Source organism: Bos indicus x Bos taurus, chromosome 5 (genome assembly GCF_003369695.1).
Source record: "Bos indicus x Bos taurus breed Angus x Brahman F1 hybrid chromosome 5, Bos_hybrid_MaternalHap_v2.0, whole genome shotgun sequence".
Taxonomy (NCBI): domain Eukaryota; kingdom Metazoa; phylum Chordata; class Mammalia; order Artiodactyla; family Bovidae; genus Bos; species Bos indicus x Bos taurus.
The window spans coordinates 89,728,012-89,747,867 of NC_040080.1; the positions used below are offsets into that span (position 1 = coordinate 89,728,012).

The 19,856-nt window shown below is 47.5% G+C and overlaps 2 protein-coding genes and 1 long non-coding RNA gene across 4 annotated transcripts in view; 2 read left to right on the forward strand and 1 right to left on the reverse strand.

Annotated features, from left to right (window-relative positions):
* Positions 1–5,775, forward strand: part of TUBA1C (tubulin alpha 1c) — a 49,265-nt gene extending 43,490 nt beyond the window's left edge. For both annotated transcript variants that reach the window (XM_027542751.1, XM_027542750.1), the window contains 3 exons: positions 2,105–2,327; positions 2,470–2,618; positions 4,694–5,775. In XM_027542751.1, the coding sequence (XP_027398552.1) occupies positions 2,207–2,327; positions 2,470–2,618; positions 4,694–5,668 (1,245 nt within the window). In that variant the 5' untranslated portion in view covers positions 2,105–2,206 and the 3' untranslated portion in view covers positions 5,669–5,775. The remainder of the gene's footprint in view (positions 1–2,104; positions 2,328–2,469; positions 2,619–4,693) is intronic.
* LOC113893091 lies at positions 4,044–11,174 on the reverse strand. The gene is made up of 2 exons (XR_003511222.1): positions 10,994–11,174; positions 4,044–4,435 (listed from the first exon to the last, which is right to left on the reverse strand). It is a non-coding gene; the product is annotated as an uncharacterized LOC113893091 (long non-coding RNA).
* On the forward strand, positions 10,463–18,133 carry LOC113893089 (tubulin alpha-1C chain-like). The gene is made up of 4 exons (XM_027542752.1): positions 10,463–10,649; positions 14,454–14,676; positions 14,819–14,967; positions 17,047–18,133. The coding sequence occupies exons 1-4, from the start codon at positions 10,647–10,649 to the stop codon at positions 18,019–18,021; spliced, it is 1,350 nt and encodes a 449-aa protein (XP_027398553.1). The 5' UTR covers positions 10,463–10,646; the 3' UTR covers positions 18,022–18,133.
* The last annotated feature ends 1,723 nt before the right edge of the window (positions 18,134–19,856 follow it).

Genomic DNA, 19,856 nt, shown 5'->3' on the forward strand with positions numbered 1-19,856 from the left:
GAGACTAGGCCCTTTGACATCTTAGGTGATGTTGAATTTTCTTTAGATTCCTGTTGTTGTTCATTTGCTAAGTCACGTCCGAGTCTTTGCGACCCTACGGACTGCAGAATGCCAGGCTTTCTGGTCCTTCACTGTCCCCTGGAGTTTGTTCAAACTCATGTCCATTGAGTTGGTGATGCTATCTAAACATCTCACCCTCTGCCACCCACTTCTTCTTTTGCCTTCATCCTTCCCAGCATCAGGGTCTTTTCAAATGAGTCGGCTCTTTGCCTCAAGTTGCCAAAGTATTGGAGCTTCAGCATCAGTCCTTCCAATGAATAGTCAGGGTAAATTTCCTTTAGAATGGACTGGTTTGATCTCCTTGCAGTCCAAGGGACTCTCAAGAGTCTTCTCCAGCACCACAATTCAAAAGTGTCAATTCTTTGGTGCTCAGCCTTCTTTACACTCCAACTCTCACATCCATACATGACTATTGGAAAAATCACAGCTTTGACTATGTGGACCTTTGTTGGCAAAATGATGTCTGCTTTTTAATATGCTGTCTAGGTTTGTCATAGCTTTCCTTCTAAGAAGCAAGTGTCTTATTTCATCGCTGCAGTCACCGTCTGCAGTGATTTTGGAACCCAAGAAAATAAAATTGGTCACTGTTTCCACATTTTCCCCATCTATTTGCCATGAACTGATGGGACCAGATGCCAGCTTTTTCACTCCTCTTTCACCCTCATCAAGAGGTTCTTTTCTTTAGTTCCCATTCTCTTTATGGTATCATCTGAGGTTACTGATAGTTCTCCTGGGAGGCTTGATCCAGCTTATGATTCATCCAGCCTAGCATTTCACATGATGTACTCTGCATAGAAGTTAAATAAGCAGGGAGGTAATATACAGCCTTGATATACTCCTGTCTCAGTTTTGAACCAGTCCATTGTTTCATGTCTGTTTCTAACTGTTGCTTCTTGACCTGCATACAGGTTTCTCAAGAGACAGGTAAGGTGGTCTGGTATTCCAGTCTCCTTAAGAATTTCCCACAGTTTGTTGTGATCCACACAGTCAAAGGCTTTAAATTCCTATTAGCAGCTTTCAGAACCCTGAAACTCTCTTATTTGGAGAAAATGTAATAAGAGATATTTGATGTGGATACTTGAAAGACTTTCAAGCAGCTAATTTGATTTATGATGGAAATACAGTAGATATCCTCTTTGTTTTCCTCTTAAGTCTGTGGGTTTAGATTCTATGTTCACTGCCTTCTTTTGCCAAGCAAGAATGAGTTTGGTAACTTACAAATGACCCTGTTCAGCAAGTAAAGGAAAACAAACGCTTGCCTAACATCATTAAATTTATGAAATTATAGACTCTTCTTCCACAGCGCCAGAGACAGATGTACATTTTACTAGAAAACAGCTGATTCCTTAAACTATTAGTGAAGTCTTGGTGACACTTCTAGCTTTTGTTACCCTATCTCCATCTGCCGACCCTCCCCCACTCTCCCCTCAAGGTGTGTGGACAGTGAAGGAAAATATTTTTCCCTAAGATTAAATACTTCCACAGGGATAAAAGGATGCCTTTGACCACAGTTTTTAAAGTCCAGGTAACTGCTGCTTATCTGCTGTTTTCTCCATGAGTCATACAGCTGTAGTTTGCTGGTTTAAGCTGGTTTTAAGGGAGAGGCAGAAGCTGTTTAAAGAACAGAATAAAGAGGGATGGGAATGAGCTGTACTTACAGTCACACAGGGAATGAATCAGAGCTGGAAGGAGGAATTTTGCATGCCTCTAAGGAGTCAGCAGGCATATTTCCCAGGAGTTGGGGAGAATCTATTGCTAGAGTAGCTTGTGTCCTTCTGAAGGTAGACACCTGACCATGAATATCTAATGTGGCTGTAAAGGGAAAGTCTGGTCCCTGGCCTTGTCTAGTTGTTCATTAACATGTCTGTGGTTTTCCAAAACCTTTTCTCTGAATTGGCCTGTTTGTGAAATAGTGCCTGGGCAGGCATGGCCTCCAGAAAGGTGCTGATTTGTCTGGAAGGTTAATAGTCATTTCCGTGTGACTCATTCCTGAATGTCCCATCTGACGGGTCACATTCTAACACTTCCTTCTTCCTTCCCACAGCGTGAGTGCATCTCCATCCACGTTGGCCAGGCTGGTGTCCAGATCGGCAATGCCTGCTGGGAACTCTACTGCCTGGAACACGGCATTCAGCCCGATGGCCAGATGCCAAGTGACAAGACTATTGGGGGAGGAGACGACTCCTTCAACACCTTCTTCAGTGAGACGGGTGCTGGCAAGCATGTGCCCAGGGCAGTGTTTGTAGACCTGGAACCCACAGTCATTGGTGAGTTGACCTCAGTAACCCCAGTGAGATCCCAGGGATCGGGGACAGGAGGTGTGTCCTGGGAATTCCACTGATGCCCTGCGATGGAGCAGACTTGTGTGGGTTGTTAATGATGGGTGGCTGCTTCATTTTCCTTTTCCAGATGAGGTGCGCACTGGCACCTACCGCCAGCTCTTCCACCCTGAGCAACTTATCTCAGGCAAAGAAGATGCCGCCAATAACTATGCCCGAGGTCACTACACCATTGGCAAGGAGATCATTGACCTCGTCTTGGACCGAGTTCGGAAACTGGTAAACGAAGAACTTTTTTTAAAATAGGATGAGCGTTTTCTCTTAGAGTTTTGAGAGACCAGACTATGGGAATCATTCTTTGCGCACCAGAATGAACTTTATACTGCCCAGTGTAACTTGACTTCTAAACCAAACAGTGCTGTGCTATGGGACAACTTTTTGAGGCTGAAGTAGGTGCTGCTTGGCCTCCTCCTATGTCTTCTAAGGCAGATTTGGGCAATTGCTCACTCAGTGAGGCCAGTTTACCTGAAGTCAAGTGAGTACCAGGAAGCCTTAACCGTTTTACTGACACTTAAGCCCATTAAACATCCTTGTTCATCTTAATCAGGCAGCTTCCTGCCTCCAAGCTGAGGCATCCCTTTTTAGGTCATCTTAGTCTCAGGGGTAGGTGGCTAGCTCTGAATGTAACTAATTGGTCAAACTCATAAAAAGTGGACAGCTGCCCTATGTTGGAAAGTTACAGCAAAAGAAGCTGATGTAATACCGACTAGAACTAGCTGGCGTTGGTAACTTCCAGCAACACTGAAGGTGGAGTCAAGGGAGCTCCCTTGTTACAGAAGCAAGTATAAGTCACTGGAACTTTGAAAGTATTAAGATATAACCACAAAAAGTGGTACCCTTGTTTTTCTACTAGAGCTCAGGGCAGTGTAGATTAGCCTTGAGGCAGAAAAATCTAAGGTAACTGTATTCACATCGGTAAGGTTGAAAAGGGTGCTGTTCAGATCATTTTAATTAAGAGTCTGGCAATCAGATGACTCTGTTCCTTAGGCATATGGGCAACTTGTAACTAATTAACTAAAATCAAGAATGAAGGCCTAGGTGGAATAGCTTGTCAGGAAAATCCTATAACACTAAGCCCGGCAACAACAGGTCTATTTTCAAAATAATGGCCTTACATTGTTCTTGGCTTCATACTTTGAGATGTTTATCATAGTCTTCCTAGCAAAATTGGGCTAATGGTTGGCTCCTCTGTTTGCAAGTGAAGCTTCAGCTACAAGCACTGACTTGGAAATCGGGCCCTGCCCTAGGGACAAATAAACGAGTGAAAGTCATTGAGGTTCTATAGTGAAGTTCATTAACCACCAGAACAATTGCATTTGTCCCTGGTGTTTATTACTGTGTCCACAAGAGTCTTAATGGGTGGAAACTGGTAAACTAGAGTCTGCCCCTTACATTGATCTCATTCAGAGGGTGGATAGAAGTGACTAAGGGCTCAGTAGAGAATGTCCACAAATCTTGGAGCACCTTAAAGTGAAGACTGTCCAGAGAATACTCTGTCAGGTTAAGATCATCCTTTCACAGAGGAGCAGTTTGTTAGCCAGAAGAGCTCAATTAAGTGGTGGAAAGCCCCCGTGACACAAGGACATGGATTTGTGACCGTGAATCCCCTTTCCCGGAATGAAGAGACTTGCTGCTAACCTGTGCTGACTGTGCCAGGCACTATTCCAGTACTCATTTAATTCCCAGCAACCTGAAGCAGGTTACTGTTCTCCTCATTTAATAAATGAGAACACTGAGACTGAGAAATGAATTTGGTCAGAGGCACATGGCAAGGAACTGGTAGAGCCAGAGCCAGCCTTATTCTAACACCAGGGCACTGGCTCTTCACTCTGCTCTTGGATTCAGAAAGCAGCTGCCAGAATTTTTGTAAGACATCATTGTATGGGGCCGGTGTGGCCTCAGGCCTGCTGTTGGTAGCTCTCCAACTGATAAGAGGTTGCCTTTGGTCTGTGGTCATGGCACGGGCAGCAGAGGTGAGCCTCCCGGTCACCAAAACTTGTGCCCGGCATCCATTCCAGACTTCGTGATTCCTCTGCCTGCAGAAATGAAAAGAATTCATTAAAAATAGCCTTTTCACAGATCCCCTCCCTCCAGCCCCCAAGAGTTGATTGTGAAAGTTTCTCTGAATCACTTAGCACTTAAAAGCTCTTTAGGTCTGCTTTCTTAGCAAATATTGTTCAGAAATTTTCTGATTGTGTTTATATTTTGAAGATCTTGATCAGTGCGATTATGGATTCAAAGAAATCACTGCAGCTGTCACCAAGACTAAAATTAAAACTTTTTTCTTTTTTCAGGCTGACCAGTGCACGGGTCTTCAGGGCTTCTTGGTTTTCCACAGCTTTGGTGGGGGAACTGGTTCTGGGTTCACCTCCCTGCTGATGGAACGCCTCTCTGTCGATTATGGCAAGAAGTCCAAGCTGGAGTTCTCCATTTACCCAGCCCCCCAGGTTTCCACAGCTGTCGTTGAGCCCTACAACTCCATCCTCACCACCCACACCACCCTGGAGCACTCTGATTGTGCCTTCATGGTAGACAATGAGGCCATCTATGACATCTGCCGTAGAAACCTCGACATTGAGCGCCCAACCTACACAAATCTTAACCGTCTCATGAGCCAGATAGTGTCCTCCATCACTGCTTCCCTGAGGTTTGATGGCGCCCTGAATGTGGATCTGACAGAGTTCCAGACCAACCTGGTGCCCTATCCCCGCATCCACTTCCCTCTGGCCACATACGCCCCTGTCATCTCTGCTGAGAAAGCCTACCATGAACAGCTTTCTGTAGCAGAGATCACCAATGCTTGCTTTGAGCCAGCCAACCAGATGGTGAAATGTGACCCTCGCCATGGGAAATACATGGCCTGCTGCCTGTTGTACCGTGGTGATGTGGTTCCCAAAGATGTCAATGCTGCCATTGCCACCATCAAGACCAAGCGTACCATCCAGTTTGTGGACTGGTGCCCCACTGGCTTCAAGGTTGGCATTAACTACCAGCCTCCCACTGTGGTACCTGGCGGAGACCTGGCCAAAGTACAGCGAGCTGTGTGCATGCTGAGCAACACCACAGCTGTTGCTGAGGCCTGGGCGCGCCTGGACCACAAGTTTGACCTGATGTATGCCAAGCGTGCCTTTGTTCACTGGTACGTGGGTGAGGGCATGGAGGAAGGAGAGTTTTCTGAGGCCCGTGAGGACATGGCTGCCCTTGAGAAGGATTATGAGGAGGTTGGAGCCGACAGTGCGGAGGGAGATGATGAGGGTGACGAGTATTAGCATGTCTGCTGCAATTTCATCTTGGGACTGTATTATTTGTGTTCCGTGGAGCTGCACACTGTGGCCCTGTCTTATCAATAAAGGTGATATTTCCACCTCCAAGGTCACGCTGTATCATAGTAAATATTTACTTACTGAAGGCCAGTTTGGGATGGAGGAGGTTGGCAATTTCGAGGCAACAGGCTCATTGGGCCAGTGCTTTTGAAATTTTAATATGGATGTGAATCTCCTGTAGATTTTAAAAAGCAGACCTCAATCTGTAAGTCTGAAGTGGAGTTTCAACAAACATAGTGCATTTTTTTCTTTTTTTTTTGCCTTTGTTTTTTAAAGCTCTCTGGTGTTTTGATTTTATTTTTAGTTAGAGGATAACTGCTTTCATTATTGTGTTGGTTTCTGCCATACATCACCATGAATCAGCCGTAGATATACATGTGTCCCCTCCCTCTTGACCCTCCCACCCCATGCTACCCTCTAGGTTGTCACAGAGCACTGGGTCTCAGCTGCCTGCATCACACAGCAAATTCCCACTGGCTGTTTTACATATGGTAATGTCTGTTTCAGTGCTACTCTCTCAACTCATCCCACCCAAAGCTCCTGGGTATTCTTGGTCTGCTGTGACCACATGTGGAGGAGCGAGGGGTTAGGTAACATAGCTAATAAATGGTGGAGCCATAACTCAAGTTGCCAGGATGACTGCCAGAACCACTGCAGTCTTTAGTTCATAAAGTGTTGGAATCACATGGGAAGGGCTTGGAACTGTGCTGATTGTTCATCCTTGGCCAAAATCTACAATGGCAAACTAGGACGGTGCTTTCAGAAGTCACTGCTTGGAGAAAGTAGAGCAGGCTGAGACACGAAAGTACAGTTGTCTCGGGTGTTAGGATATTGGTCCCTGACCCAGTGTATGTCATGGGGAATATGTGAAGTAGGGGAATAATAAGGAAAATTGAAGGAGTATGTACATAACAAAGGTTGAAGACCAGAGCTCCCTAATTTGGATGCTTTTCTGAGCAGCTGCTGGAAGCTGTGTGGTTCTTGAGCAGGGCAGGAGGCAACTATGAGAAGCTGAGGGTGGGGGAAGAATGCGCGGGTGGCCTGAGAGCTTGGTGCTCAGGGACCAGTGCTGTGGCCTCTGAGGCTGAACTGAGCAATGAAAGAGGACAGCGATCATCAGAGGGCCAGGTCATGCGGAAGGGAGGAGCCATTTTTGATGCTTAGGTCCTGGCCTGAATGGGAAGGCCAAGCAAGTGGCAGGAGGTGAGGGTGAGTTCAGGTCTGTTCACCTTTGCTCCAGGACTGAGCTTATTCAATGGCGCTCAGCTACCATCTTTCTTTTCCCACTGGTGTTTTCACCTCTTACTCATTGCTAACCTCTGCCCCCTTACTCTTTAAGGACAGCATTTGAAACATGCACATTCTGGGAGTTCCCTGGTGGCCTAGTGGAATTGGCGCTTATCAGTGCTGAGGGCCCGGGTCCAATCCCTGATTGGGGAACTAAGATTCCACAAAGCACATGGCACAGCAACCCCCTCCCTCAGATGCACATTCTGTCTTGGGGCACAGCTTCCAGCCTGAGCTCTCTCAGCTTTGTGCTCGGAACGGTTGTCATGAGAGCAACCGTTGTCTCATGCTTCAGGATGATGCCCAACCTGCCCCATCCTTGAGTACAGCCAGCCACTGCTACTCAAAGTGATGACTAGATCCCTTCTGCAGCCTCAGCCTGGGCGTCCTGGGCTGAAACAATGAACCTCGGAGAGGCTGGCCACTCTAGCTGCACTCAGACCTTCCCAACCTGGGGTATCTGCCAATTGCTACAGTGCGAGCTCTGGAGGGAACAGGACATCCAGGTGTGAGAAGGAAGAGACAGATCATCAGCTTAGCTGAGCACAGCACCCCACGACACCTGAAAGGTCCATTCTCGGAGCCTTCGTGTCCCAAGCTGGAGACTCTGAGAATGGGGTTCAGGGCTTGCCTGTTCTCCTCCTCCTCCCTCAGCCTTCAGGAGAGCCTGGCAGCACCTGCAGAGCCTGAAGCCCTGGGTTCAGTGCACATCCCCACCCCCCGCAGCCCCTGGCCAGGAGCAAGCCCCTCCAATTACCTCCATAAGCCTTACAGGTGAATAATCTGCCAAGATGTGGAAGGGGCTGGAAACCTTTAAGCAGCCGCAATGGCGTGGAGGTGAAAGAAGAGTTTAGCTGAGAAAAAAGATTCCAGTAGAACAGAGCCTGGGGAATTGGAAAGGGCAAAGTGCAGGAGCTTGCAGAGGGATCTGTCCTTGTAGTGATGATCCCCCCACCCCTGTGCTGGCGAGAGTGAATAGAAGTTAGCCTGCAGCAAGAACAAATATACCCCAAGGTCTGTCACTGCTTTGTGGCTGATAATCATCCCATCTGCCCTTGAGCACAAATGGAAAGTCTGCACTCAGAACTGCCCCCAGGGCTGAAGCCACGGGGGTTTGATGGGGATAAATGGAGAAAGTGTAAGGGGGTGCAGCCCCAAAATTGGCTATCCCTGATAGCTCAGTGGGTAAAGAATCTGCCTGCAATTCAGGAGACCGGAGTTCTATCCCTGGGTCGGGAAGATCCCCTGGAGAAGGAAATGACAACCTACTCCAGTATTTTTGCCTGGAAAATCCCATGAACGAAGGAGCCTAACAGGCTACAGTCCATCAGGTCGCTAAGGGTTGGACACAACTGAAGCAACTTGGCACAAGTGGGCGTAGGCATGCACAGGAGGCCTAACAGGGCCCAAAAAGGCAGGCAAATTTTGAGTTGAATTTTGAATGTGGTAGATGCAGAATGTGTCACTTTCTTCTGATTGGTTAGTGGTGAGGTAATAGGGCAGTGCTCCAGGAATCTTGTGCTCAACCTGAAGTTACCATCCTCCACCTGGGTAGGGGCCCTGGTTCTGCAGAACTCAGAGACATTGTTATGCATATTGCTTGAGTAGGAACCAGGCTCCAAGGCTGTACAACCAGTTGACTTCTATTTCTGCATCCCCTCCCTTTCCTGATAATCAACTATTTGAATCCGCCCTTTGGAGTTCAGGGAAGGTCAAGGAGGCCGAATGAAGCCTATATCCTACAAACAAGAAAAGCAAATGAAATAAAGGACGCTTCTGAGGAATAAATCGTTGTATGGAAGGTCAGAGTGAAACTGAGCTGGACCTTGCAGGTCCTGCCCAATTTCAAAAGGCCCTCCATATCCCCTGTATCTTATTTGTAGAAAACAGAAAAAAGTCTCCCAGGCCTTTCTTGAGTGAAAAAGAGCAAGCCCAAGCAGTTACTGATTAGGACAACAGAGTTCACAGGACACCTAGTTCTTCCTGAAGCCATAAAGATAACAACCTGATGCATTATCTTTGAGTTGTTCCACAAAAACTAAGACCCCACCGCCAAGGAGGATGTAACTACAAGTCCACCACAAGCACACAGACTCCAGACTGGTTGGAACCAGAAGGTTGAGATTCTGGAAACACCACCCTGTTACCTCACCACCAACCAATGAGAAGGTCCAGGAGCTGGTCAAGCAATCTATGACCCTTTTCCATAACAGTTGTCTAAAAGTGATTGGAGGGTTAGGTCTTTTGCGCACCTGACATCTATTCTTGCTTTTAGCCTTTGCAATAAATCTTTCTCTGCTCCAAACTCCTAGGTTCTGGATTGTTTGGCTTCAGTGTGCCAGGGACACAGGAACTTGGGTTCCATAACAAAGAGTGGTATACTTAGAGTAAGGCAGTGCAAGGCAGTGAGGGCCTAACTCGCTCCAGCTGTGTGACCTGCAACTAGTTTAATTACTCTAAACCCTAGTTTATCTGTAAAAACGGAGATAAGACACTGCATATGTCGAATGGATGACATGTGATTAACACTGTCTGAAAAACAACTCTGCATAGCATCTGAAAAGTGAAAGCTATTATATGCACGTGTGCTCAGTCATGTCAGACTTAAGAGACCCCCAAGGACTGAAGCCCACCAGGATCCTCTGTCCATAGGATTCTCCAGGCAAGAATACTGGAGTGGGTTGCCATTTCCTACTCCAGGGGATCATCCCCACACAGGGATCAAACCTGCTTATCTTGCCTCTCCTGCATTGGCAGGCAGATTCTTTATCACTAGGGCCACCTGGGAAGCTGGGGTTAGTATAATTAATTTCAGGCGGGGGAAAAATTGCTTTTGCACCAGTCGGAAGGAGTTTGCTGTTAGAAACCAAAAGGTTCATTTAAAAGCAGGTAGGAAAACAAGGAAAGAAAAGCAATTAAAAAAGGTGAGATTCAAGATTTCAAGTAGGTTTGTGTGATTAGGACCCGGAATGGGGAACCATAGGTCTTCCCTCTTGGAAGTCCCTCAACTCCGAGAGCTGCGGGCGCCGGGGTTACCCGCGGTGGAAGCACCGGATCGTGTGGGAGGTCCTGATTGGGGGCTGTGCGGCTGGAACTGGCTGAAGGCCACCTAGGCCGCCCTCCAGTGCAGGGTAGGGGGTCTGGAGCCCGGGGACCGGGCGGGCAGCGAGAGGGGCCGCGCCTCCCTTTACCTGGCGCCCCTCCTCGCTTACGTGTCGCCCACTGCCGTCCCCACCCTTCGCCTCCCTTCGCCTTCCAGTCGCCCAGTGCACCCTCTTCCTCACCCCACCGGCCCATTCTGCGGCCCCTGGATTCCTCCTCCCTTTCCTGGGTCTTCTGGCTGGGTCCGTAGTTTGGTTTGAACTTTTGAACCCACCAATGAGCGCCGTGCGCCCCTCCTCTCTCCGCCCGGAGGGTAAAACCCGGCGTAGGGCTGGGAGGCTGGGCCGCGGAGGCCGGGGCGGGGGCGGGTGCCCGCCCTCCTGACACGTGGCCCGGGTAGGGGTTTATAGGATCCCTCCCGGCCCCGGGCCTCTCACTACTTCTCCCCCGGACTCCTTAGTAGTCTGTCAGTGGGAGATCTTCGCGGCCGTCCCCTCCCCTGTTCCAGCCCCGCAGAACCGTACAAGTCTCCGTTATGGTGAGTGGGGGTCCCCGGGCGGTGGTGTGGGGGCACAGTGCGGAGTCCCAAGGGGCGTTGGGATCCCAGTGCGAGTGCAGCCACGTCCACGCCTCCGGGCAAACTGGTTTCTGGTGGCCGGGTTGGGAGAGTCGAGTTCACCTGGCTGACTCCTCGTCGGGCTCGAAGACGCGGCCTGGGTACTGCCTTGAGTGGAAGTGGAAAAGCCACTTGATCCTAGAGAGGGGCTATTCATTGATTCGTTCGGGGCCGCTACTGCCCCAGAAAGGTCGGAGAACCTTCGCACTGGCTCCCAAGGACTTGTGAAAGCTACAAATCCCTCCCATTTCCTGAAGTGATCTCACCTTCCCACAGCCTTCGGCAAAGGACCCCTGGAGCATCCCGTGTGCTCCAGCATAGTAGGTGCAGACGTTTCCTGGCGACCCCTCTCGTGTGCCCTGTGATTTGGTGCTGAGTCCACCTGTGGCCAGACTCTGGGAAAAGTTTCCAATTGCAGCTTCGTCACCTGTGGCCCGGATGGCGGGGGTTGGGTGGGCGGGGACAGCTCTTGAAATTGCACCAATCCACTTGAAGGATGAAGGCAGGCTCCTCCTTTGAAGGAAATTACTGTCCGGTGTTTTACCCTGCATTTCTCGTGTTTCTAGTGTTAATGTAGTGGGGTGTTTAATAGCTGAAACTTTCTGATTACAAGTTTTAAAAAGTCCATAAAAGAGATATTTACTTATAAAGTCACAGAGTAAACTAGTTCTGACAAAGTAGTCTTGCTTTTAAAGAAACATGAAATTACACACAACTTGAGTATTTTCTGTTTAGCTGTCAGAGGTTTTGGAAACAAGTATCTTAGGAAACATCCGTTGGAGGTCTACCTAAAGCAGGCCATGAGTATCAAATGTATCAAAATACCCTTTTTAAAAAGGAATATAGTGAATAAATAGTTAACCTTTTTTACGGACTACTTCAGTTATCAAAGGATGTCTGACTTTAACAATTGCTTGAGTGCTTTTTTACTAAGCCAGACCAAAGGATACTGGTAAATGTGTAATTGAGAAAATAGTGGGAGTGTTTAAAGGGCAGGAAATCAGCAATAGCCCCAAACCTATGAAGACATACACTGGTTAGACTCTTATTTCACAAGGGACAGGTGCTGATTATCCTGTTAAGGCTAGACTAAGTGACACCATCACCGGTATCTCACTTCATCTTCCAAGTGGCCAGGGGAGAGTGGAGGGCAAGCAGTGGCCACAGCCTAAGCCATACTGTTGCACAATATGAAAAGTTTTTGAACTCAAAAGGCTTCATTAGAAGTGCTTCATTACGATCGTAGGGTCTTCTCAGATACTTTATCTCCTTGGGACTTGGGACTGTCATGGGCAAATGACTAGTTTTCCTGGTTTGTCATGGGCAAATTTCATGTGCAAATGACTGGTTCTTTCCTGGTTTCTAGGGCTGTGAAATGTCCAAAGCCCAGTTTAAGGTAAACACGATGCAGTGGTAAAAAGTCATAGGTCCACCAGAAATAAATCCCCTTTCTCCCACAGCCTTAGAGCTGGGCAAGTAGATGCAGGTAATAGTGAGCTTGCTGATGAGGTCAGCAGAAAATAATTGCTTTATGGGGAATATGGTGAGAAGGAGGGAACCATAAGTCAAAGGTTATGAGTAATTGGAGGTTTTGTCTTGGGGTTATGAGACTAGGCCATTTGACATCTTAGGTGACGTTGAATTTTCTTTAGATTCCTATTGTTGTTCATTTGCTAAGTCACGTCCGAGTCTTTGCGACCCTACGGACTGCAGAATGCCAGGCTTTCTGGTCCTTCACTGTCCCCTGGAGTTTGTTCAAACTCATGTCCATTGAGTTGGTGATGCTATCTAAACATCTCACCCTCTGCCTCCCCCTTCTCCTTTTGCCTTCAATCATTCCCAACATCAGGGTCTTTTCAAATGAGTCAGCTCTTTGCCTCAAGTGGTCAAAGTATTGGAGCTTCAGCATCAGTCCTTCCAATGAATAGTCAGGGTTGATTTCCTTTAGGATTGACTGGTTTGATCTCCTTGCAGTCCAGGGGACTCTCAAGAGTCTTCTCCAGCACCACAGTTCAGAAGCATCGATTCTTCGGTGCTCAGCCTTCTTTACACTCCAACTCTCACATCCATACATGACTATTGGAAAAATACAGCTTTGACTATATGGACCTTTGTTGGCAAAATGATGTCTGCTTTTTAATATGCTGACAAGGTTTGTCATAGCTTTCCTCCTAAGAAGCAAGCATCTTTTAATTTCATGGCTGCAGTCACCGTCTGCAGTGATTTTGGAGCCCAAGAAAATAAAATCTGTCACTGTTCCCACATTTTCCCCATATATTTGCCATGAACTGATGGGACCAGATGCCAGCTTTTTCACTCCTTTTTCACCCTCTTCCAGAGGTTCTTTTCTTTCGTTCTCATTCACTTTCTGCCTTTAGAGTGGTATCATCTGAGGTTCCTGATAGTTCTGGGACGCTTGATTCCAGCTTGTGATTCATCCAGCCTAGCATTTCACATGATGTACTCTGCATAGAAGTTAAATAAGCAGGGAGGTAATACACAGCCTTGACGTACTCCTGTCTCAGTTTTGAACCAGTCCATTGTTTCATGTCTGTTTCTAACTGTTGCTTCTTGACCTGCATACAGGTTTCTCAAGAGACAGGTAAGGTGGTCTGGTATTCCAATCTCCTTAAGAATTTCCCACAGTTTGTTGTGATCCACACAGTCAAAGGCTTTAAATTCCTATTAGCAGCTTTCAGAACCCTGAAACTCTCTTATTTGGAGAAAATGTAATAGGAGATATTTGATGTGGATACTTGAGAGACTCTGTCTCAAGCAGCTAATTTGATTTATGATGGAAATACAATAAAAATCCTGTTTTCCTCTTAAGTCTGTGGGTTTAGATTCTATGTTCACTGCCTTATTTTACCAAGCAGGAATGAGTTTGGTAACTTACAAATGACCCTGTTCAGCAAGTAAAGGAAAACAAACGCTTGCCTAACATCATTAAATTTATGAAATTATAGACTCTTCTTCCACAGCGCCAGAGACAGATGTACATTTTACTAGAAAACAGCTGATTCCTTAAACTATTAGTGAAGTCTTGGTGACACTTCAAGCTTTTGTTACCCTATCTCCATCTGCCGACCCTCCCCCACTCTCCCCTCAAGGTGTGTGGACAGTGAAGGAAAATATTTTTCCCTAAGATTAAATACTTCCACAGGGATAAAAGGATGCCTTTGACCACAGTTTTTAAAGTCCAGGTAACTGCTGCTTATCTGCTGTTTTCTCCATGAGTCATACAGCTGTAGTTCGCTGGTTTAAGCTGGTTTTAAGGGAGAGGCAGAAGCTGTTTAAAGAACAGAATAAAGAGGGATGGGAATGAGCTGTACTTACAGTCACACAGGGAATGAATCAGAGCTGGAAGGAGGAATTTTGCATGCCTCTAAGGAGTCAGCAGGCATATTTCCCAGGAGTTGGGGAAAATCTATTGCTAGAGTAGCTTGTGTCATTCTGAAGGTAGACACCTGACCATGAATATCTAATGTGGCTGTAAAGGGAAAGTCTGGACCCTGGCCTTGTCTAGTTGTTCATTAACATGTCTGTGGTTTTCCAAAACCTTTTCTCTGAATTGGCCTGTTGTTTGTGAAATAGTGCCTGGGCAGGCATGGCCTCCAGAAAGGTGCTGATTTGTCTGGAAGGTTAATAGTCATTTCCGTGTGACTCATTCCTGAATGTCCCATCTGACGGGTCACATTCTGACACTTCCCTTCTTCCTTCCCACAGCGTGAGTGCATCTCCATCCACGTTGGCCAGGCTGGTGTCCAGATCGGCAATGCCTGCTGGGAACTCTACTGCCTGGAACACGGCATTCAGCCCGATGGCCAGATGCCAAGTGACAAGACTATTGGGGGAGGAGACGACTCCTTCAACACCTTCTTCAGTGAGACGGGTGCTGGCAAGCATGTGCCCAGGGCAGTGTTTGTAGACCTGGAACCCACAGTCATTGGTGAGTTGACCTCAGTAACCCCAGTGAGATCCCAGGGATCGGGGACAGGAGGTGTGTCCTGGGAATTCCACTGATGCCCTGCGATGGAGCAGACTTGTGTGGGTTGTTAATGATGGGTGGCTGCTTCATTTTCCTTTTCCAGATGAGGTGCGCACTGGCACCTACCGCCAGCTCTTCCACCCTGAGCAACTTATCTCAGGCAAAGAAGATGCCGCCAATAACTATGCCCGGGGTCACTACACCATTGGCAAGGAGATCATTGACCTCGTCTTGGACCGAGTTCGGAAACTGGTAAACGAAGAACTTTTTTTAAAATAGGATGAGCGTTTTCTCTTAGAGTTTTGAGAGACCAGACTATGGGAATCATTCTTTGCGCACCAGAATGAGCTTTATACTGCCCAGTGTAACTTGACTTCTAAACCAAACAGTGCTGTGCTATGGGACAACTTTTTGAGGCTGAAGTAGGTGCTGCTTGGCCTCCTCCTATGTCTTCTAAGGCAGATTTGGGCAATTGCTCACTCAGTGAGGCCAGTTTACCTGAAGTCAAGTGAGTACCAGGAAGCCTTAACCGTTTTACTGACACTTAAGCCCATTAAACATCCTTGTTCATCTTAATCAGGCAGCTTCCTGCCTCCAAGCTGAGGCATCCCTTTTTAGGTCATCTTAGTCTCAGGGGTAGGTGGCTAGCTCTGAATGTAACTAATTGGTCAAACTCATAAAAAGTGGACAGCTGCCCTATGTTGGAAAGTTACAGCAAAAGAAGCTGATGTAATACCGACTAGAACTAGCTGGCGTTGGTAACTTCCAGCAACACTGAAAGTGGAGTCAAGGGAGCTCCCTTGTTACAGAAGCAAGTATAAGTCACTGGAACTTTGAAAGTATTAAGATATAACCACAAAAAGTGGTACCCTTGTTTTTCTACTAGAGCTCAGGGCAGTGTAGACTAGCCTTGCCTTGAGGCAGAAAAATCTAAGGTAACTGTATTCACATTGGTAAGGTTGAAAAGGGTGCTGTTCAGATCATTTTAATTAAGAGTCTGGCAATCAGATGACTCTGTTCCTTAGGCATATGGGCAACTTGTAACTAATTAACTAAAATCAAGAATGAAGGCCTAGGTGGAATAGCTTGTCAGGAAAATCCTATAACACTAAGCCCGGCAACAACAGGTCTATTTTCAAAATAATGGCCTTACATTGTTCTTGGCTTCATACTTTGAGATGTTTATCATAGTCTTCCTAGCAAAATTGGGCTAATGGTTGGCTCCTCTGTTTGCAAGTGAAGCTTCAGCTACAAGCACTGACTTGGAAATCGGGACCTGCCTTAGGGACAAATAAACGAGTGAAGTCATTGAGGGTCCATAGTGAAGTTCATTAACCACCAGAACAATTGCATTTGTCCCTGGTGTTTATTACTGTGTCCACAAGAGTCTTAATGGGTGGAAACTGGTAAACTAGAGTCTGCCCCTTACATTGATCTCATTCAGAGGGTGGATAGAAGTGACTAAGGGCTCAGTAGAGAATGTCCACAAATCTTGGAGCACCTTAAAGTGAAGACTGTCCAGAGAATACTCTGTCAGGTTAAGATCATCCTTTCACAGAGGAGCAGTTTGTTAGCCAGAAGAGCTCAATTAAGTGGTGGAAAGCCCCCGTGACACAAGGACATGGATTTGTGACCGTGAATCCCCTTTCCCGGAATGAAGAGACTTGCTGCTAACCTGTGCTGACTGTGCCAGGCACTATTCCAGTACTCATTTAATTCCCAGCAACCTGAAGCAGGTTACTGTTCTCCTCATTTAATAAATGAGAACACTGAGACTGAGAAATGAATTTGGTCAGAGGCACATGGCAAGGAACTGGTAGAGCCAGAGCCAGCCTTATTCTAACACCAGGGCACTGGCTCTTCACTCTGCTCTTGGATTCAGAAAGCAGCTGCCAGAATTTTTGTAAGACATCATTGTATGGGGCCGGTGTGGCCTCAGGCCTGCTGTTGGTAGCTCTCCAACTGATAAGAGGTTGCCTTTGGTCTGTGGTCATGGCACGGGCAGCAGAGGTGAGCCTCCCGGTCACCAAAACTTGTGCCCGGCATCCATTCCAGACTTCGTGATTCCTCTGCCTGCAGAAATGAAAAGAATTCATTAAAAATAGCCTTTTCACAGATCCCCTCCCTCCAGCCCCCAAGAGTTGATTGTGAAAGTTTCTCTGAATCACTTAGCACTTAAAAGCTCTTTAGGTCTGCTTTCTTAGCAAATATTGTTCAGAAATTTTCTGATTGTGTTTATATTTTGAAGATCTTGATCAGTGCGATTATGGATTCAAAGAAATCACTGCAGCTGTCACCAAGGCTAAAATTAAAACTTTTTTCTTTTTTCAGGCTGACCAGTGCACGGGTCTTCAGGGCTTCTTGGTTTTCCACAGCTTTGGTGGGGGAACTGGTTCTGGGTTCACCTCCCTGCTGATGGAACGCCTCTCTGTCGATTATGGCAAGAAGTCCAAGCTGGAGTTCTCCATTTACCCAGCCCCCCAGGTTTCCACAGCTGTCGTTGAGCCCTACAACTCCATCCTCACCACCCACACCACCCTGGAGCACTCTGATTGTGCCTTCATGGTAGACAATGAGGCCATCTATGACATCTGTCGTAGAAACCTCGACATTGAACGCCCAACCTACATGAATCTTAACCGCCTCATGAGCCAGATAGTGTCCTCCATCACTGCTTCCCTGAGGTTTGATGGCGCCCTGAATGTGGATCTGACAGAGTTCCAGACCAACCTGGTGCCCTATCCCCGCATCCACTTCCCTCTGGCCACATACGCCCCTGTCATCTCTGCTGAGAAAGCCTACCATGAACAGCTTTCTGTAGCAGAGATCACCAATGCTTGCTTTGAGCCAGCCAACCAGATGGTGAAATGTGACCCTCGCCATGGGAAATACATGGCCTGCTGCCTGTTGTACCGTGGTGACGTGGTTCCCAAAGATGTCAATGCTGCCATTGCCACCATCAAGACCAAGCGTACCATCCAGTTTGTGGACTGGTGCCCCACTGGCTTCAAGGTTGGCATTAATTACCAGCCTCCCACTGTGGTACCTGGTGGAGACCTGGCCAAAGTAGAGCGAGCTGTGTGCATGCTGAGCAACACCACAGCCATTGCTGAGGCCTGGGCGCGCCTGGACCACAAGTTTGACCTGATGTATGCCAAGCGTGCCTTTGTTCACTGGTACGTGGGTGAGGGCATGGAGGAAGGAGAGTTTTCTGAGGCCCGTGAGGACATGGCTGCCCTTGAGAAGGATTATGAGGAGGTTGGAGCCGACAGTGCGGAGGGAGATGATGAGGGTGACGAGTATTAGCATGTCTGTTGCAGTTTCATCTTAGGACTGTCTTATTTATTTGTGTTCAGTGGAGCTGCCCACTGGGGCCCTATATTGTCAATAAAAGTTATATTTGCACATCAGAGCTGAATCTAGGTCTGAAGTGGAGTTTTAGTAAACATACAGCCTTTTGTTTTTAATTTCTGGGGGTTTTTTTTTTTTGCCTTTTTTTTTTAAAAAAAACCTCAGATTTTCTTTAGTTTTTATTTTTAATTGGAGGAAAATTGCTTTGCAGTATTGTGTTGGTTTCTGCCATACATCACCATGAATCAGCCGTAGATATACATGTGTCCCCTCCCTCTTGACCCTCCCACCCCATGCTACCCTCTAGGTTGTCACAGAGCACTGGGTCTCAGCTGCCTGCATCACACAGCAAATTCCCACTGGCTGTTTTACATATGGTAATGTCTATGTTTCAGTGCTACTCTCTCAACTCATCCCACCCAAAGCTCCTGGGTATTCTTGGTCTGCTGTGACCACATGTGGAGGAGCGAGGGGTTAGGTAACATAGCTAATAAATGGTGGAGCCATAACTCAAGTTGCCAGGATGACTGCCAGAACCACTGCAGTCTTTAGTTCATAAAATGTTGGAATCACATGGGAAGGGCTTGGAACTGTGCTGAGGGCTTGGAACTGTGCTGATTGTTCATCCTTGGCCAAAATCTACAATGGCAAACTAGGACGGTGCTTTCAGAAGTCACTGCTTGGAGAAAGTAGAGCAGGCTGAGACACGAAAGTACAGTTGTCTTGGGTGTTAGGATATTGGTCCCTGACCCAGTGTATGTCATGGGGAATATGTGAAGTAGGGGAATAATAAGGAAAATTGAAGGAGTATGTACATAACAAAGGTTGAAGACCAGAGCTCCCTAATTTGGATGCTTTTCTGAGCAGCTGCTGGAAGCTGTGTGGTTCTTGAGCAGGGCAGGAGGCAACTATGAGAAGCTGAGGGTGGGGGAAGAATGTGCGGGTGGCCCGAGAGCTTGGTGCTCAGGGACCAGTGCTGTGGCCTCTGAGGCTGAACTGAGCAATGAAAGAGGACAGCAATCATCAGAGGGCCAGGTCATGCGGAAGGGAGGAGCCATTTTTGATGCTTAGGTCCTGGCCTGAATGGGAAGGCCAAGCAAGTGGCAGGAGGTGAGGGTGAGTTCAGGTCTGTTCACCTTTGCTCCAGGACTGAGCTTATTCAATGGCGCTCAGCTACCATCTTTCTTTTCCCACTGGTGTTTTCACCTCTTACTCATTGCTAACCTCTGCCCCCTTACTCTTTAAGGACAGCATTTGAAACATGCACATTCTGGGAGTTCCCTGGTGGCCTAGTGGAATTGGCGCTTATCAGTGCTGAGGGCCCGGGTCCAATCCCTGATTGGGGAACTAAGATTCCACAAAGCACATGGCACAGCAACCCCCTCCCTCAGATGCACATTCTGTCTTGGGGCACAGCTTCCAGCCTGAGCTCTCTCAGCTTTGTGCTCGGAACGGTTGTCATGAGAGCAACCGTTGTCTCATGCTTCAGGATGATGCCCAACCTGCCCCATCCTTGAGTACAGCCAGCCACTGCTACTCAAAGTGATGACTAGATCCCTTCTGCAGCCTCAGCCTGGGCGTCCTGGGCTGAAACAATGAACCTCGGAGAGGCTGGCCACTCTAGCTGCACTCAGACCTTCCCAACCTGGGGTATCTGCCAATTGCTACAGTGCGAGCTCTGGAGGGAACAGGACATCCAGGTGTGAGAAGGAAGAGACAGATCATCAGCTTAGCTGAGCACAGCACCCCACGACACCTGAAAGGTCCATTCTCGGAGCCTTTGTGTCCCA